A 20,685-nucleotide genomic window follows, 5' to 3' on the forward strand; every position below is an offset into this window, starting at 1 on the left:
TATACCCCGAATGGTATAAAGTCATTTGTTAAGCTCAGTTTGCATAACAAATCAAATGACCAAGGACCTTTTAGCATAATAACAGTTTAGCATAACATGAAGAACAGCATATTTTAAGATAAGGAGTATAAGTACTATGATGAAACACGAGTTATGCCAAATGGCGTTCTGCCAAACGACCTTATGCCATATCGGCTCCCAACACTTTTTTCTTACCCTACACTGAAAAAAATCTACACGTCGAGTCCGTGTGTTACTTTGCCTTACATCTACAGACCAATGAACTCGAACCCACACCCGTACACAAACAGGCTGCGACTTTCCGGTACCAGCTCCAGACCCTTAACGTCCGCAATGCACGTTCCCAGCTGTTTCAGCACCACCATCTTCTTCCACCCGGAGAAATCCGTCAGTATGACGCGCTGATCCACTCCTACGCTCCACAGGGTAGCTTCCCCGCTGAACCTCACTCCGGTAATCTGTGCTATGTGCAGTTCATCACCAACGACGGAACGTTGGCGGAAGAAGGAGATCTTCCCCTGGGCACCGGTTGAGAGGTGGAATCTGGTCACAATGACCTTCTGATCGTCGCCACCGGTTGCAAGGAGGAATTGGCCGTCACTGGCGAGCGGTTTCAAATCGAATCCGTTGATTCCGCTGGCGTGATGTTTCAAGTGGTAGAAGGGTTCGGCCAAATTGGAAGCGTCCCAGAAACACACGTTACCATCGGTGGCCATCGTCAGGAGAATCGTTCCGGTTCCTAGGGTTAGTTTCGTCATGTGTAGGATGCACCGACCGTAGTTGGTTTCATGCACTAATTCGGCTTTATATGCGTTTTCGTCGCGTGATATCGTGAATTGTCTCAGGAATCCGTCGGAACAGCCAACGAAGACGTGGGATTCAACCTGAACGGAACACATGAATCTGGTTTCCGGATCGAACGACGCCGTTCGATTCTTGCGCCATCGGGACCTATCGCTGTCGCTGGAGTGCAGCATGTAGGACAGTTCTTGCTTAGTTCGATGGAGCTGCGCGGGATCCAATGCGGTCAGGCAAAGTTGGGCGCGTCCTCCAGCGGAGAGGATCAACACTTTGTTCCGATCTTGAGGATGATCGATAAGCTGGATGGTTTTAATGCTGGAAATGTGGCAGTCTAGATGCTTCTTGGGTTGCTCCAGAAGGGTTCCAATGTCAGGGGAAACTCTGTTGATCCTTAACACGTTGTCCTCTCCGCCGGAAATGAAGGTAGTCGTTCCGTTGTGTCGGAGAACTTTAACAACGTTACATGCCTTAGTGTGCCAGCAAAGTCGTGGCACTTGAAGCAAGTTTCGGGATTCTTCGCTATCGGCCCAGTTTGCCGTTACGAGCTTCAGTCTTTTATGTTGAATGAAGACGAAGCAACCGATGTGGCCATTAGAAAGCAGGAAGTCCCAATAGCGGTGACCTCCGCCGCAGTCCACCTCGAGCAGCACATCTTGCTGGTCCGTTCGGGTCACCACGAAGTGCGAATCGTTGAAGCCCATTACCAACGGCTTCTGCTGTCCTGAACACGTGAGGCGTTCGATCCAATGGACGGTCGTTTTCCGAGCCTCGTACAGTTGAAGGCGTCGTTCGGTCCGATCCAGGAAGATCGATCTAACGTTGCTATCATGGCCGGTGGTCAGGAGGAAGAATCCCTCCGGGGTTTCCTCCTCCAGCTGGATGTGTGTGACTCCCAGCTTCCCGTGCAGAAATGGCAGCTTGAATATGGGATCCCTCTGAAGGCTGTCGAACAGATAGAGATTCCCGTTGCGATCCGCCAGAAGAAGAAACTGCGAATCCAAGCGGAATGCGGACGTTAACCATCGTTCGCTGGCCTTCGGTAGGCGATGGCAGGACTTGAGGATTTCCACGTTTTGATCGTAGATCAAGCAACGGCCATTGTTATCGCACATGACCACATCGGATCTGGAGATGTGCAACGAACGTATTATGCTGAACTGTATGGGTTCCTCTTCCTGGACCAGCTCCGGAAGATTGAAATCCAACTCGAGGTGCTTCAACAGAAAAACGGAAGGAGATTTATCACTGGAATGGGACAACTTGCGGGCTTTTGGCGAAGATGGGCTGCCGTCACTCAACTCGTAGATATTAAGCCATCGATTACCTGCGACGAAGATTCTATCATCCGACACCTCAAGAATGCTACATTTGAATTGTTCTCTAAGTTGATCGATTGCTTCCGGTTCCTGTGAGTCTCTCAACAGTAGTATCCGGTTGTGGTTAGTTACTGTTACGATTGCACCGCCTTCACAGAATTTCACCTTCGTCGGGTGTTCATCCTTCATATCAGGCGTTACATCTCGGACCACAAGATGATCTTGACTCGGTTCCAAGAACCGCCCGATTTCGAATTTGGATACGTTTCCATTGCTGGCGCACACGAAAACGGTCATCGTTGATTCGTCGTAATCCAAGTTCCATAGCGTGGCTCCGTCTTCCATCCTTTGCCTGTGAATGCGATTGCCTGATTCATCCCACAGACACAGATTCGAATCCTCTCCAATAGAAACCACCCAATTGGCCCCACCAGCTTGAATGATTCGACTCTGGAAAACTCTGGCCGTGTGTCCGAAACAATAGCTCAGCTCCTTCAACTCCATTCCTTTCCCGCCCTCTTGCATCTTCCAGAACTTGACCGATCGATCGTCGGAAGTAGTCGTTACGAACCCTTTCGCCAAATCGCACTCGATCGAAAAGATCACTCCGTTATGAGCAGGTGCACTGTACAAGATCTGTCCCTTCTCCGGCCCAAACGGGCGCCAAATGACCAGCAGCCCCAGGGCCGTTCCGCTGAAACACAGCGCATCCTCCCAACTGGTCCCCACAATCTGAGAACAGTACAACGTCGATCCGTCCTCGCAGGCACACGTATCCGAAGCGTACCAGCTTCCGAAGTAGTCCCTCTGTAACCGAATGGCCACCCCATGGTCAGTTATCAGGCAAGCCTCGTCATCCCCCAGGAGCTTCATGGTGCTGATCCAGTCATTGAGGCGTCGTCGAGCATACGTTAGGAGTGCCATAGCCTGAGGATCATACAGCACATGTTCGGTTCGGTTGAACAAATGGAACTGACCCAGCTGGGAAAAGGTATTGTCCTGAAAAAACGGAAACAGAAATTGTTCAGAATTGGCACATCTTTGGAATTACATCAACAGTAGGGTGTCCCAAAATTTTCCTTTGTCAGAATACTTGGAGGTTCAACCTCCAAATGATAGCTAAGGATGTTACAATAGAACTTTTGGGTTGTGCTGCTTCTCCCCGAATGTCGGTTCCCCGAAAAATTTTCAGCACTCATAATTGTCATAACTTTATACTTTTTAGGGTGGTCATCTGATACGCAATCTTTGTAATTTGATTAGCAGTTCTTTCGAGTTTCACCGTGCTCGGCATGTTTGGCAACATGTGTACGGCCCCTACTCGCATTACAGTTCCATCACAGATTCTATGGGATTTTTCAAATAAATGGTAACGTTATGCGAATATGAGTAGTGATAGTGTTCTTGGCTATGAATGCCCAAATACCTCTTACTTTTGATTGCTTATCGTTGTTTATAATTTGCCGTGGCGCATCGAAACTTCAAAAGCAGTTCAAAACTGAAATGTCTTTACTGAAAATATGTTCACTGTATTTTGGTTAGCAAATAGAATACAGTGAAACCATTTTTATTTAAACTTTGTTGATTTTGAACGAAAAACTGCTTTTGAATATTCTAAAATTGACGACGGATCTTGTCCCCTTGAGAGACACTATTACTGCCCATAACTGCATAATTATAACATTCGACAAAACAAGGCATTGAGTAAATGATGTACCAAGTACAGACAACCAAACGTACCACTTGGAACAAATCGTGGTCAAAATCATAGAGAACATGTACGCCCAATGCTAAAATCGGTGTGTTTGACCGATAGGCCAACATACGGTGGTAGTGTGTGAACGACAAACACAAACAAAAACGATGCGAGCGCTGCGGGTGGTGGATTGACCACCTACAATATATTTGAATCGACCGTAAAAGGAAGTCGATAACAATGATTAGAGTGTGACGTTTGTTTGACTGTGTACCAAGTGTGAATTTTTGTTAGTTTGAGAAGAACTAAAATTACGAAAATATCGAGAATTAAACAATGCTTATCTTATATGCAGCTGAAATGTGGTACAGCTCATCTCGCATATATATCATCAGGCAGAAAATAACTCTGATAGAAATTCATTACCACTAAATCACGCGGCCCATGTATAATCTCAATAGGACTGTTATGCGGTTATATTTAGCAATGTGAAAACTTGGATTTTTTTAGCTTTCTAAAACAATCTCATAGATATTAATAAGTTAGTCGAAGGTAATGTGATGATTTGATGACGTTCCAAGATATTAACTCGAAATCGTTATTGTGCTCTGCAAGATAAATCCACGTAATGCGATTATCTGAAAATGTCGATATACCGTTGCAGTGATATCCAAAATCACCAAATGTTTCAGATTTAGCAAATTTGTGTTCTTGAAGAACGAAAGAATCCAAGCCAGGGTGTCGACTCAATTTTGAAAATAAAATTCCCTGACTTTCCCTGACCTTCCAGTCATTTTCCAGAAAAGTTCCAGACCACTGAGTTGGTTAATTTGAACCTAAATAAGTAAGATTTTTACAAGAAGATACATATTCGTTATGTTATAGGTCGAATGAATAAACTGATCAAAGGCTTTTGCTTTATTGAGATGTATGTACCTGCCAGATGACATTCTTGAACGTTTATTCAAGTTGATATGATAAAACTGAACAATTGAGAATCTATTTACATTTCAAACTTGAAGATCCGTATGAACAAAGATGTTCTCGGCTACCTCAGACCTAATTTAAAATTTTAGGCATGAACGAAAATTTTGGTCCTCCTTCCTTTTTTATACAAGAGGCAACACTATTACGATCATCCACCATACTTTTTTTAGTGGAAGAAAGCTATCCAAAAATTTGGCTTCTTCCAGGCAAAATTCTAGCCATTGCCATAAAACTTTCTTGGAGAATTGCTTCAAGGAATCCCACATAGATTGCTCAGAAATTCTTCTTGAAATTCTTAAGATTTTTTTCCAGATATTCCTTCAATACTTCTCAATGAACTCTTGAAAGATTTCCTCCAGAAACTCCTCATCTCCAAGATTCTCTAAAAATTGTTAGAGAATGTCTTTCAGTCTTAAATATTTCTAAAAATAGCATTTTGATTTCCTAGAACTATTCCAGGAATGCTTATAAAAATATTTTTCAGGATAACATTTTTATTTATTTTTTCCTTAGAATATCTTTGATAATTCTTCACGATGATTAGTTATAGTTAATATTTTAGGATTTCGATATGAATTACCCCTAGCTTTTCTCCACGATAAAAATATCTCAATATTCTTAACGGAATGCATTCAGGGCTTGAACAATGCGCTGATTAGAAGGTTTCTAATGTTTCTCTTGTACTTGTCGTACCTTCAGCAATGCTCCGAGGAACTCTTCTAAGAACTCATCTACGAGTATCTCTAAGTAATATCACAAATTGTCAATAGCAGGGCTGGGAAAAATTCTGAAATTCACTCTACAGTAGCCTAACAAAGCCAATCACAGTCAGCGAAGCCAGTGAAACTCACGTCCATCGCTGCTGTAGGCAAAAAGCCTTGAAAATTGCAAAACACCCATTGCTAAGGGCAACCCAAAATTACTGTAGAAAAATGTTCTATTTTCCGCTGCATTTCCCGCACTTAGAGCCTTCAATGACACTAAAGTTTTAGAAAATTCATGCACCCAACATAAGCTAGGTAAATGATGGCTTCGGCACCCTGAGGGTATTTTCGGCAGCACTAACTTATCGTCCTTGTTTAAATTTATCTATGGAACAAGAGTTAACTTCAATGTACTCAACATATTCCTTGAACTATAATCTTCCATGTAAATCACATCTTTCACAAAAATATTATATAACATGGGTTTTATCATTAAATCAAATAAATGCTTTTGAAATTATCGTCATTTGTGAGCTGCCGAATAAAACAACACAAGAACAGCTTACAAAAACTCACCACTTTAAAAGGTCCAATTCTCAGATCCAATGGCAATTTTTTCACACAAGCTAGTGATCGGTGCACTTATGCACTATTGAACTTTTGATTTGTACATAAAGCACTCGAAAATACCTAATTTTTATGTTTTAAATCACAAATTGAAATTAATGCACTTTGATTTCCTCGGCAATCAATTTTTATTACTGGACTAGGTTGCCAGAAAACCATATTCAATTGCGGTGTATTTATTATTTACGATTTAAATTCACCGAAAAAATAGAACACAACTAATTAATTTATTGGAATTAGCCAACAAAGCATGCATTGGTAACAATTAAGCCTTTTAATACTTTCTTATTAGTAGATTGTAAGGCATAATCTTCAATGTACTGAGAAACATATAAAATATACGTCTTTTAATAGTTGAACTATTTTGGCAACACTCCTGTTGTTCTACAGGCAATCAGAGGATGATGTTTTTGTGTCAAGTCATAAGTGAATTGATTTGCAAAGGGCCTATTCTGATTCTCTCATACACTGAGAATAATAGGAACGCAAATCAATTTTACTGGCAAATTTTGGATTTTGATCCGAATAGATCGAACAATATTCATAAACCTGAACAAATCGTGGAACATTGGAAAAAAATGTGCAAGTACCGTCGTTGGGGGTGAGATTTGGCCAAAAATGCGAAAGTCCTCATTTATTTTTGAACAACTTTCGCCATTTGACTTGATGTGTTCGGCTAAAAAAATATATATGTATTCTCATTGCAAAAATATATTTCACGGTAGCCTCAGGCAGGCATCAAAATTATCAGATAGACGATGATACTATCATCTATCCGATAGACAACTGATACTACCAGTTCAGCCAGATGATACTATCACTTCTTTTCCATCCTGATAGTATCACTGAGAGAATGGTTCCTATCAGAGATAGAGGATAGAGTGATAGTATCCCTATCCCAAAAAATTCTTATGATGATACTATCAGTACAACATCTCTCAAATAACAATGATAGAGGTTCTATCTTTATCAATTGATAAAAATAGAATAAAAATTGTTGGACGATGGGTATAGGAAATTACCTAAATTCCATATTTAGCAATCCAATGTGGCGGCTTCAGGAGTGTAAGAAATGTTGGAAACCCATGCAATGTGGGTATTTTCGGAACGGGCATGATGAGGATATGACGAAGATCGATATTCGACGCCATTTTGAAATCCAAGATGGCGGCATCTGGTCAAGGAAAATTGTTGAAACCCCATGTAATATGGGTATATTTGGAACGGGCGCGACGAGGGGATGATGAAAATCGATGTTCGACGCCATATTGAAATCCAAGATAACGGCCTCCGGTTCAGAAAAATCATACCTCGATAAAACGTAACCTCTTTATAACGTAACTCAATATAACATGAACAAAAACATGATTTATGAATGATTCATGATTTCCGTCATCCACTCATCGTGCCCGTTCCAAAAATACCCATATTGAATAGGTTTCAATGATTTTACTAAACCGGAGGCTGCCATCTTGGATTTCAAAATGGCGTCGGACATCGATTTCCGTCATCTTCTCGTCGCACCTGTTCCGAAAATACCCATATTGCATTGGTTTTCAACGATTTTCCTTAACCGGAGGCCGCCATCTTGGATTTCAAAATGGCGTCGGACATCAATTTTCGTCAGCCCCTCATCGTTCACGTACAGAAAATACCCATATTGCATGGGTTTTCGATGAATTTACCAAACCGGAGCCCGCCATCTTAGATTTCAAAATGGCGTCGCACATCGATTTCCGTCATCACCTCGTCGCGCCCGTTTCGAAAATAACCATGAGAACATACCTTGATTTATTTTTATTGGCTTTTTCCCATTATGCGCAAGATTTTGGTTTCAGTATTTGTATCAATGATAGAATAGATAGGGATAGCTATAGAATTTTGCAAATAGTATATTGTTCCCCAAAGATAGATGATAAAGATATGCTTGATCCAACAGTGATAAAAAATGCGGAAAGTATCTCCATCCGTCTATCAATTGATTGAAATAATATAGTCTATCTTCTATTCATCATTTTTCAAGAAGTGATAGTATCCCTATCGCTACCCATAGTGATAGTATCATTTGATAGTATCAAAAGATAGACGTTATAATGGTAAATGCGAGGGATAAATTTGAAGCCTGTTACCTGGAATCGAACCAAGAATCTTGTGATCGATAAGCTCGTGCGCACTCCCCTCGTCTATCGGGTTTATGGACAAAAGGTCGAAGGACAAAAGGTCGAAAATGATTTGCTTGGTGGGAAAGTTTTCCTTCTTTAAAAAAAGATTTTCGAGCTTTTGTCTCCCCTTATTTGTTCTTCGACCTTTTGTCCTTTCGACCTTTTGTCATAGATTCCGTCTATCGACGCCTTGATGTGGGGTGATTCTAAAACGATAAATAAAGCTTTCGTATTGCAATTTTTCCATCTTTCTTAAGGCAAAATGTATGAATTTCTATAGTCCAGATCGCCGCATGTAGAATTGATACGCAATAAGAACAAATCAAGAGAACCGTGTTCGACCATTTCCCCCTCCGCAACGGTCCTTGTATGAAAAAGTAAATTTTGTGTTAGAGCCTACTCCCCCTCCCCCTAGAGCGTTACGCAATTTGTGGACGGCGCCTTAGTGTGCACAAATTTAGTGGCGTTGTGTATTCAATATGACTCTCAGCTCTTCTATTTATACCTGCAATGCTGTTCTCAGTGTAGTCTGTATTTTTCTGCATTGGCCCTTTCAACAAGTAGAACATAATGAGTGACGTTCAATTTCAGGCATTGTCAACAAATACGAAAAGTTACCAATACATAACCTAGTTTTTGTACATTTTTGGATTGCCGAAGAGAACAATTTTCTTGCCGACAATAGTAATTGCATTGCCGATAAAAGAACAAGTGCCTCGTGACTTTGGTGAGAAAAAAAAGATGATTTAGAGAACAAAATAGTGTTTTGTGCATAATAATTAATAAATTAAGTGTGCTCAAGTGTAGTATAGGTGTCTCCTGTTAATTGTTGTGCTTTGTTGTTGTGTATAATTGCCTTCTTAAAAGTTCAACTGCTTAGGCTGCCGACAATACGTAAGTTCCCCTACTTGATGAGATTCACGTTTTTGAACTACTGTACTGGGAAGAGCCACATGGTTTTCGTGAAATTCAAGCCTACTAATATTACCATTCCCAGCACTGGTCAATAGATTATCAAGATTATTTCAAATGATATTCCTGAAATTTCTGCTTTTCAATGATTTTCTGGATTACTAAAAATAATCGAGGAACTTTGAGAATCAGAATTTCTGGAGAATTTTCTGGGTCCTGGTTCCTTAGTCGAGTGGTTAATGTCCACGGCTGCAAATCAAAGCCATGCTGAAGGTGTACTGATTTAGCATAATCAATTACTTTGCAGACAATAAACTCGTTTGATGTTGTAGTTTTGATATTTTTTTCCCTGACCTCAAGTGAAATTCCCTGATTTTCCCTGACTTTCCAGGTCAAATATAAATTCCCTGACATTCCCTGACTTTCCAGGTTTTTCCAGGTAGTCGACACCCTGCAAGCCTACTTTAATTTTGACATTGCGTTTGAATTGCGCGCATATTCTGTCGCTGGATGTGGATTTAAAATGAGCGCCGCAATAAAAATGTCGAATGTGACAAATGCGTACTGCGCAGTTATGGGCAGTGTAATTGAAAAAAGAAGACTAAAAAGAGACCGAATAGGCCTTTTCACCTGACGTTTCAAATCAGCTGATCCGGAAGCTCTTTGACAGTTCTTCTATAAATATGACAGGCCCGTGTTAGCACCGGTCCTCCAGCGATGTAAACAAATGCATAGACAGACCTGTCACATAAAAAGGCCTATAGGAACAAAAAGCGATCGTAAGGCAACCAGTAAGAAATCACACAGCAAAAAAAAACAATGAAAATCCAAACAGGAATCTGGAAATGGAATATTTTCAATTTTTGGGAATTATAAGTAGGGAAACTTACGGCTTCGGCACCATTCGACTATTATTGGCAACCAAATTTCAAACGCCTAATACACATTATTTATCTATCAAAACACACCAATGAAAATATTTAGATGATTCTTTGCTCTGTCAGCTTCCCGCTGACGAGATTTGCGAGACGGAACAAACAATTTTGCCAGAAATGTCACCAATTCAAATGAAAACGCCTCAAATTGCGACTGATTTGGAGCTGCCGAACAGATTCGCCTGCAGTGCTTATGGGAAAGTTGCCGAAGAGATTGAGGCTGCCAACAATAGTCACACTGACAAGAGCTGTTCGCAGCGTTGTAAAAACGTTTTCCGAAAAATTTTAACAAGTCTATCGGTGTGAATCGATAGAGGATTGAGCAACGCATGAATGTAAACACACAAACACGTAATTTGGCTGCTGATGTTCGAGAAAATTACAAAAGAAGCGCGACATCGGCTTAGACTGCCGAGAATACGTAAGTTCCCCTATTACAGTCTGCATTTTTCAAGATTTTTTTCGTAAAATTCCAACAGTAACTTATTCAGGTATTTGCTCAGAGAATACATTTATTGATTTTAACGGCCTTCTTGAGGAATTGTTTATCAAATAACAGTCAACTCACTCTAACTTGAGTTAGGGAGGTATCGAGTTACATAAAACATAATTTTCATTTTATTTTATTATTTTGGCAAAATATGTTTGAAACATGTTGCGCAAAAGAAAGTGTTTTACAAATTAACTTAGGTACGTAATTGAAAATCAAACACAAATATAGAATATGGACTTCAGTAGAATCTGTTGAATAACAATAGTATATTTGCTCTAAAGGAATGGATCCGAAAAAACATGTATTTAAAAAACTGCGTTTAAACAAAAATAAAGGATATTGCAGAATAGTAACAACAACGCAAATGGTGCAAGATAGTTTGTAAGGTGAGGAAACGACATATCTTGTAATAGTTTTGGAATTCGTTTACTCAGACATACACAAATTCAAAATATTCCTTCAGTGCCATATAATAACTTAAATCTGATGATTGGATAGGGAATATAGTGTTGCATATGGATAATAATTGTTGTGAAAATGTGTTCCATTTCTAATGCTGCAATCTGTGAAAAATTAAGAATTTAGCTTTGTGATAATGATTTTGTGTGTAGCTGTAGCCAACACAAACCCTTTTAATGAGTTATGATGGTATTGGAATGAAATAATAATTAACCGATTCTAGGTAATGACATATTACGGATATCTCAAATCACAGATTGTTATTAAATAAAAATACGTTGGAATTACCGTCAAGCTACCATTCACCGTGCATTTAAGAAAAATTTGCACTTCAAAAAATTATATACCTTTTCCAAATAATTTGAAGCGCACTAGAATACCACTACGTAGCGTGCAATTATATAATAATTCAGGGAAAAATCTAAAACTAGTGATGCATAACAAACAAATACTCAAAAATTATGTTTGAAAATGTAATGTTAAGGTCGCCTCGTACCGTTCTATATCACCATTTACCGTGCACACTAGTGCACCATTCACCGTGCGTATAGTTTTCGTCATGATTTAATTTTGTATCTCGAAGAAACGTTGTTGATGGTGCAACTATGTTGCTAGTAGTGTGCGCACTCATTTTTAAGAGTATTCGAATCATCATTTACAATAAAAAAAATAAAATTGTCTAAATCATTATTTTTTCATTAAAACCGTTATAGGAGGTTTGACTGTATTGTCCAAACCATTCCATATTCACTCAAAAACTAAATATGAAGTAGTTTAATGACAACATAACAATAAATCTAATATTACCGAATAGTTCCATGCCTTTTACACTAATGCACGGTAATAGGAACCATATATATTGAAAAGGGTCCATTCACCGTGCATTTGGGTTTCGACTGAAACAAAATAAAAAAATCTAATTTGCATAGAATCTTATTGCTCATACGATGAAATACATCCTACTAATAGTATCCACAGTGAAAACTTGTTGAAATTTAAAAAAATGTCATACTCTATCGTTAAAATGAAAAAATGTGATTTTTTGGCGTTTCTACTAAGAGTGTTGAAAAATATCATTATCAAACAGAATTCACATGATTTTGAGTACATAAACTAGGTTTTTCAAAATGCTTTGTGACAAAAACTACTTCATTTCATCAGTTTTATCTTATTTTGCTGACAAAAGAATAATTTGTGAAAATTGTATGAATATTCTGTAGGAATTTGTATATGTGCACGGTGAATGGAGGCCGCACGGTGACTGGTGACTTAACGGTACACAAAATTATCACACGTAATAAATCAACTTGAAACCAAACATGAAATACAACACAATTACACGTTTTCAGAAAAAAATGAAGCACTTAAAAACAAAAGAATGTCGTCGGTATTGTAGTACAAGTGAAAAAAATGACTAATTTAACTGAAAATTGAGATGTACAATATGAAAGTCTCGGAATTGTGGTGATTACAAAACGCACCTCATACAGCGATCGACTTATTAGATATTGCTAAGGACGCTGCTTTGGAATTTTGTATCAATAATTAACACTTTTGACGATACATAGTTGTGCTAACGTCTAATACTTGACCGTCTTTAATCATTTCGCAAACTATTTGCTTAATATCGCGAGCCATGAAGTCATATTCTATGCTGAGGATAAACAGATGCAAATTCTAAATGTTTCCAGTGTCAGAAGTTTGGATTATATTTGTTGAAGATGTGATACAAGTAGCATGGCGAAATTTGGATTTGTCCCACCATGCAGTATATATAGAATTCGATGGCAGAACAGAGATGTTTGAGTGATATATAATACTGTGTTAACGCTCAACGCTCCGTCATCGTAATCATCGTCATCATCGAAACTTCAAAAGCAGTTTTTCTGTTCAAAACTGAAAATTATTCGACGAAAATGTGTTCACCGTGTTGTGGTTGGAGAATTGAATACAGTGAACACTTTTTCCTGTAAATTTTCTTGATTTTGAACGAAAAAACTGCTTTTGAAAATTCCGAAATCGATGACGGATCCTGCCCCCTTAAGGCAGGATCGTGGCTTCTGCGGGGAATTGGGTCACACACGGACATTTCAGGCACTACCGGACTTGTTACGGTTTTCGGAACTGAATATCAAAAGAATCACCAGTGAAACTCAATCTTTCAACACTTCAACTCTGCTGGAACTTTGAAGTTGCCTCGATAATGGATTGAATTTTACTGACTGAATTTTATTTCAACTAACTCGCTTTCGTACCCTACGTTGTGTGAATTCTTTCGTTTAACAAATTATTACTAGCTATGAAAAAAACTGCCAGCATTGCCGTCAGCTGAAATGGTATATCTGCATGTTGAGCCACGATTGACTTGAGAAATACTTGTCATACTGTCATACGGTAAATACTTGTCTTTTGATTGCTGCTGGTCTTGAAAACCAAATATCACTGTAGGTTCGATACATACAAAAAAAAATGTCGATGGTAGCTGGAACTGTTGGTACTTTTGATGAATTTGATTTCAACCGTGAAAAATAATGAAACATTCTAAGCTTCGGTTTTATTGCAATCTAAACAACCACAGGGTATATAAAACAATACCGAACAAGTAGAAAACTAAAATATACTATCGACAAATCAGCAACGAAACACATTACTCGAGAGCACAACACAAGAATTTTTGACAGGAATTAATTGACGACGTGTAACGCAAACATTAAATGTGGTTTTTCTATTACCAGGAGAAATAATTCTCAAACACTGATAAAGATTTTGGGGACCACAAATATATAGGCCAATAAAACTTGTTCAATAATATATTCTTTTGTTGAGAGGTTCAGATTAAATTTCATAAGAGAACCTAGCAATCTCATTAGAAGGACGTAATCTTGTTGTATATTTTATTCACGTACAGTTTCCCCACAGTTATGGATCAACTAAGGGTAATTTTTCAGAACAAAATATGATTAAAAAACATGGTGACGCTGTACAAAACAAAACTACTTCCCTGGTACCACTAAATATAGTTGTTTTTGAGAATACACCTCAAAATACCCGGTTATTTACAAAAAAGTGTCGATTTCGATGGAAATTGCAAACGATGTCCACCCCACAGATGTGGATCAGTGGGAGAGAAGGATTCGTATTATGGATCAAACCGACTCATATTATGGATCAAAACAATATAACAGCAATAAATAATAAGCAATAATAAGCAATAAATTATTTATCTGCGAGGTAAACGAACGGTGTGCTAGTGAAAGCATACGTTTTGGCGTTTGTTTCGGAATCGTCTTATCTTTGATTCATAACTGTGGTACACGGTAAAAAATAGACACCATGCTATCAATAGTTCTGCACTTGGATTTGCACTACTGTTGAATCTTGACAAAATCAAGGTAACAGCACTTGAATTCAACGTTGCATGTTTTGATTTGAAATAAAAAAAAAATTAAAATAAACATTTCCGCCTGACCCAGATTTGAACCGCCAACCTTCGGAGTGCAAGTCTAGTGTCTTACCTCGACACTAACTCGCATCTGTTGAAATGGATTGAATTGATCTCAATCACTTTCTACAACAAGCTGTCAATGATTGCTCTCATACAAAAGACATGATGTTCAAAATCAACAACTTTTCACTTCAGAGTCTAGTTCTAGAGACAGTAGAGCAAATCCAAAGTTGAAACTCTTCAAATCATGGTGATTGGTGTTTTGAATTGAGTCAAGTGATCAATCTATTCAATCGAACGTGCTGATTTTTTACCGTGTATGGGTTTCAATGCCCCACAGTTATGAATCAACGCTTCTGGGAATACGGATGACATTTTATTTCCTACGAACGGAAAAAATATGCCTAAGCATATTATAATTAATTGCGATGCTGTACCGATTTATGTTTCACGTTAGTAAAATGTGTTCTGCGTAATTGCAACTATATTTGATGAGATATTCCCGTTTTAATCCAACTCTGATCCATATCTGTGTGCTATCCATAACTGTGGGGTGACTGTAGTTCTATATCATTGTTATATGCATAGAAACAATAAGGTTGGCAGTTTCAGTTAAAAATAGTATAGTAAATATTTCATCATTGAGCCGATGTTTCACTAAGTACTCGATGTTGTCTGATGAACCATGTTAGATAGAAATTTTCATGATGATCCCTTTAGAGAGCCTTGCGGAGTGTTCCGGTTTCGTGACTCGATGTTTTCATTAGTCGGTGGTCTCCTTATTGTCAACTTATAGAGGGTTGACTGTATCTTATAGTATTGCTCATACATTCTGTTAACTTCACTTGTACAGGGTTCGAAAAAAATCCGGAGGTAGTTCGGCTAATCGAAGAAAATATGAAATATGCACCGGCAGACTTTGAGCAACTTCTAAGATTTCTTTGTTGAATTGAAAATTAGTGATAGTATTCAAAAACACATATGTGAGGTGTAATAATTTGACTAAAGTTAACCCTCTAATACCCAAATGTTTATTTTCGATTTAAATATTATTTTTCGTTATCTAAAATCGTTCTAAACACGTTCTGGGCAATTATTTATTTTTATTCGCAAATTTTTGAATTTTGGTTTTTGATTTTTATAATTTTTATTTTTGAACATCCCTAACTTTTTTCATTTTTTCTTGAAGCCTTTTCTGGTTGTTGATTTTTGGCAATAATAAAAATTTAAATTTTTGTGATACTTTTGAAAATATTACATTTTTAATTTTTTTTCGGAGCGTATTTTATTTTCCGTGTAACTGACGGAAAAACAGGTTTGAAATTATTTTGATACCACCTGGCTCTTCTTTTGTGATAGGTTGATCGTATAAAAATATAAAAGGTACGATTTTTTATATAACACGTTAAATTAACCCCGGGCATTTATAGGTTATATAAGAATACAATTCTTCAAACAATTTTCAAAAATACAAAAAAGTTTCAAAAGTCATAAAAAACTTTTCTTATATGAGTACTATGAGTCAAGGTTTAAGCCAAAAATAAAATAATTTTGATTTCCGAGCTACGAAAAAATACACAAAATTCCAAAGTGTACCCCGTCTAAAGGCGGGGTTGGGTATTAGAGGGTTAAATCGAGTAATGCTCTTGAATTAAACTGTGACATGCACAATAAAAAAATGATAAATAATTCATAATTTACATCTTTGAAGGAAAAAGGGATGTGGTAGAGCCGATATCAATATCAGTACAGACAACACCGCTTCATGCTTATCCGACTGATATCGTTCGAGATGCGTTGTACATCATTCGGGGAATCTCACTTCCACCTTGCACAAGCATGGTTGTTTGCTTACCACCGCGTGCGTGTTATCGATCATAGACTGAACCTTCGAGTAGTTACCACAGGCATGATCCTAGCTACATTGTTAGCAGCTTTCGCTGCCTTTTCGCAGGCATAGTCTACGTGGCTGTTGAAGTTTAGCCTGTCGTCGACCATTACTCCAAGGCAGTCTTCAAATTTGCCTTTGCTTTGCGTTGATTTGATTCATAAAACAACGAGAAAGAGAATGCACGATCCTTATTTTTCAATCCAACAAGGCTTTGATTTGATCCTATCATTTCGGTGAAAATACTGCATCATTTTTCTGAATCATTTGTGACTCATTCAACAAGGTAGACTAAGCTGCAGAGGGATAACAAGCTTTGCTGGTAGGCCTAGCAACGCACACTGTTTTCTTTTCATCGCGAATTCACGAAGTGCGCGTCAATGGTTAACAAGTGATAATATTTATCAAAATGGTACACGATGTTGTGTGTACAGAGTTATTCAGAATTCAAGTCATCTATGGTTGTTGCTCTACGCACTACTATACTTGTTATTAAGTATCAGTTGAATTTGCTCATGTATTCTATATAAACGTTAATGCAATCATCTTTTTATTACAGCCACAATCAGTTTCCTTAGTCTTTTCCTACGAAAATGGCATGATATTTTATCATTGGCACTGGCATTGGCGTCATGATCGAACAGGAACACCACCACTGTAGCGCTGTGGGAGGCATGGATCATTTCACGGAGCCCAACTATTATTGCACCGTTCAGAACAGGGCTATATTATACGGACCCTGATCTTCAACACTCTGTTATGCATTACTTCACAATATTTTATCCTATGTTTTGTGGCAATAAAAATGTTCTTGGAATGTCTGAAAAAGATCTACCAAATGAAAATATCATGGAAAAAATTGTTTTTACATATAATACGCGCCTCTACTCTCACACTCAATTGAAAAAACGTATCAAAAGTTCCCCTTTCTAAGTCCATTTAACCCGACAAACAAATTCCATTATGCCCGGATGGTCAAGTTTGACCATTAACGTTTTTAACATATGAATTTAACATTTTGAACCAAATTTTTTTTCGTAGATATGGCATATATTTAAACGATTTCTGGTACTCAAAGAAATTATTAGTTTTCACCCAGGTATACTTTTGATCGAAAATCGATTTGCATTCCCGTTTACGCCAGCAAAATCAGATGGGACATTGATTCGAACGAATAAGATTCAATACGCCGTAAACAAGAATAAGGGTGATAATCTATGGGAGATATTCTTTGCCCAGGGACGTCAAGGAAATCGACAGGATGTTTGAACCCAGCCACCTTCAGATGAAAACCGTTATTCTACACAGCGATTTTTTCTGTGCTAGCTATAGTCTGTCTAGAGTATGCAGTTTGCTTTGAAATGATTTGAATCAATGATGCATTATTTTTGATCATGTGAGCACAGGAGCAATTGAATTGAAAAGGCGCGAATCCTACGCGAAGCATTGATATTTTCAAAGCATGCTTTTCAAAAAATCATTGCAGCAATGATGATCCTTGAAGACTGCTCCAAGGTGCTTTAGAGAGCGTTTCGTTGAGATTGCGTATCCTCCAACGTTGAACCGCCTTGCAGTTGCTGACCAGTACCACCTCCGTTTTGTGATGAGCCAACTGCAGCTTGACTCTAGTCATACACGATTCAATGGTGGCTAACGATTCCGCCGTCAGTGGAAGGAGCACGATTCCATCGAGTTAGGAGAAATATCAAGATACAGAATATCGAGTGAAGGAGAGTTGACTATAGTTCAATATACCTCCAAAAATTCAACCTGCAATTTTTGGGGATACCAAAGAAATTACCCCTTAGGTTCTCCCATGATTTTCTTCAAGAATTATTACGGCAAACTTCATCTTGCTATCAAGTAGGTTGTTGAAAAACACAATGGATTGTCCCATACAAAATGACAATACCCTGCACTCTCGTTTTTCCAACCATCCTGACGAATATCATGGGAATTCTATACACACAAAACGGAGGAAGAATCATTAAAATCCGTTGACCCGTTCGTAAGCCATTTCGTGACATACAAACACCATTGGATTTTTATTTATATAGAATAATCTCTTATCAACAAAAAACTGGAGTTTATCTAGTGGTTCTACAAACAATTTCGCTATGATTTCGTCCTACATGTCCGTTTCGGATACTTTTATCAGCTCAAGCAATAATACTCCAGAGATGCCTCCACTGATTTCTTAGGATTCCAACCAGGATTGCCGTTGAATCTATTTCAACCAAGAATTTCTTAGAGGATACCTTTAGAAAATATTCCAGACATTCCTCCTATGTTCACTTCTGGAATTTCAGCAGAAATTCTTTGAGAAATTTCCCAATGTAGTTCTCATATAATTTATCCAGGGAATCGACAACGACATTAGTAAGATATCATTGAAGAAACGTCTAAAAATATTGCTTAATCAAGAAAAGCTCCATAAAAAATCTATTGAAAACCTGGGGCCTTCCTTAGCCGAGTGGTTAGAGTCCGCGGCTACCAAGCAAAGCTATGCTGAAGGTGTCTGGGTTCGATTCCCGGTCGGTCCAGGATCTTTTCGTAATGGAAATTTCCTTGACTTCCCTGGGCATAGAGTATCATCGTACCTGCCACACGATATTCGAATGCAAAAATGGCAACTTTGGCAAAGAAAGCTCTCAGTTAATAACTGTGGAAGTGCTCATAAGAGCACTAAGCTGAGAAACAGGCTCTGTCCCAGTGAGGGCGTAATGCCAAGAAGAAGAAGAAGAAGAAGAAGAAGAAGCTGCCATTTAAAGATTGAGCCAACAAGTTTACCGACAACGTGAAATTTTGGGACACCCTAATTCTCTTATACCAACCTCTCCCAGTTCCAACGAATAAGCCTCGCGACCGGCGTGAAGAACCACCAACCAGGACCCGGAGGCCAGCTTCCGGCAGTCGATGCTATGGATCTTGTCTTTCAAGCGCGGTAGGCAACCATCCGCTGATAAGCGCCGGGTCGATCCGTCCGATTCGACGTGCAACAGAAACAGCTGATTTCCGATACCTGTGCGGGAAGCAGACGCCGAAAATCGTTACTTTGGGATATCAACATTAGGCAGGAAAATAAACTTACCCACGAGCAGTTTTCGACTGCAAAGCACCCGCACGCAGGTGGCGTCTGTTTGAACTTGCATGTTACTGTATTTTTACGGGAAACATTCAGTCAAAATTGCGAGTTAATTGAGGTAAATGTGAAATAATTGCGGCAAATAAAAAGCACGTAGCCGGTGTTGATAAACAAACGAGATCGTCGTCGAACACCGCAGGTGACAGTTCAACTGACAGCATACACGGAAAAACGAAAGGAGCAGGACTACTCGTACTACATTGCAAAAGGGCCAATCCACACAAATAATTTGTAAATGTAAAGCACAGACAGACGTGAAGGGCTTATTCACAAATTTCTAAACGCTTAAGGGGGTGGTGGGTATGCTTCGGTTGTTACAGCTCATACAAAATTTGGAGAACGTTCATATAAAAAGCGTTACGAGGGGGTCGGTGGGTGTCAAAAATGGTCATTTTTGTTGGAATATAGGTAGTGTCGCACCTCAGGTAGAAGAATCGTCGGTTGAGAAGCATGCGTCGTCGTATAGGTAAAAGTGTGGAAGATTTGTTGTGAGGTATAATATTTGTGTAGGATGTTGAATTGTAAAAATAGATACCTGGTTTGAATAAAGAGAGTTGCAGCTGCTGATTGAGGTATCAGTCAGTTAGCTGCCCAGTTGAAGGAGACATCTACTGTATTGTATTTCTTTATGATTTGCAATCGGATGTGGACGGGCTAGCCTCGCTAGGATCTGCGTGGTCTTAGCGGACTAGCTCTTCAATAGGTTATGGGCCCAGGAACGTGTTCTTACAGCATGTATCGTTCTGGAGGAGGATTGGCCGCATAAGTCGCGTGGCGCAGTACGGAATCCTCAGGCTGGATGGATTGGTCGCAACGAAGGACGGGATCTATCGGGAACGTAGGCGATACAGGACACTGGATGGCAGCTGGCTGGTCAAAGGAGCTCGTGGACAGGATCGAAGTCAGGAGGAGCTCGGATGGATGACGGAGCATGTATGAAGTTCGGAACGAGGAGGAGTTTCGAGACAGGAGGAGACGATCGGGAGTCGAGGTTGCGACCCTAAGGAGGAGTGTTGGAATATAGGTAGTGTCTCACCTCAGGTAGAAGAATCGTCGGTTGAGAAGCATGCGTCGTCGTAGGTAAAAGTGTGGAA

At 39.0% G+C, this 20,685-nt stretch overlaps 1 protein-coding gene and 1 long non-coding RNA gene across 2 annotated transcripts; one reads left to right on the forward strand and one right to left on the reverse strand.

Annotated features, from left to right (window-relative positions):
- Window positions 1–268: 268 nt before the first annotated feature.
- LOC5580191 (WD repeat-containing protein 6) lies at window positions 269–19,724 on the reverse strand. Its single transcript, XM_021857715.1, has 3 exons — window positions 19,538–19,724; window positions 19,281–19,468; window positions 269–3,137 (listed from the first exon to the last, which is right to left on the reverse strand). The coding sequence occupies exons 1-3, from the start codon at window positions 19,596–19,598 to the stop codon at window positions 270–272; spliced, it is 3,117 nt and encodes a 1,038-aa protein (XP_021713407.1). The 5' UTR covers window positions 19,599–19,724; the 3' UTR covers window position 269.
- Window positions 16,129–17,266, forward strand: LOC110681580. The gene is made up of 2 exons (XR_002503281.1): window positions 16,129–16,942; window positions 17,006–17,266. It is a non-coding gene; the product is annotated as an uncharacterized LOC110681580 (long non-coding RNA).
- Window positions 19,725–20,685: the final 961 nt, after the last annotated feature.

The sequence above is a fragment of the Aedes aegypti genome, chromosome 1 (genome assembly GCF_002204515.2).
Source record: "Aedes aegypti strain LVP_AGWG chromosome 1, AaegL5.0 Primary Assembly, whole genome shotgun sequence".
NCBI lineage: Eukaryota > Metazoa > Arthropoda > Insecta > Diptera > Culicidae > Aedes > Aedes aegypti.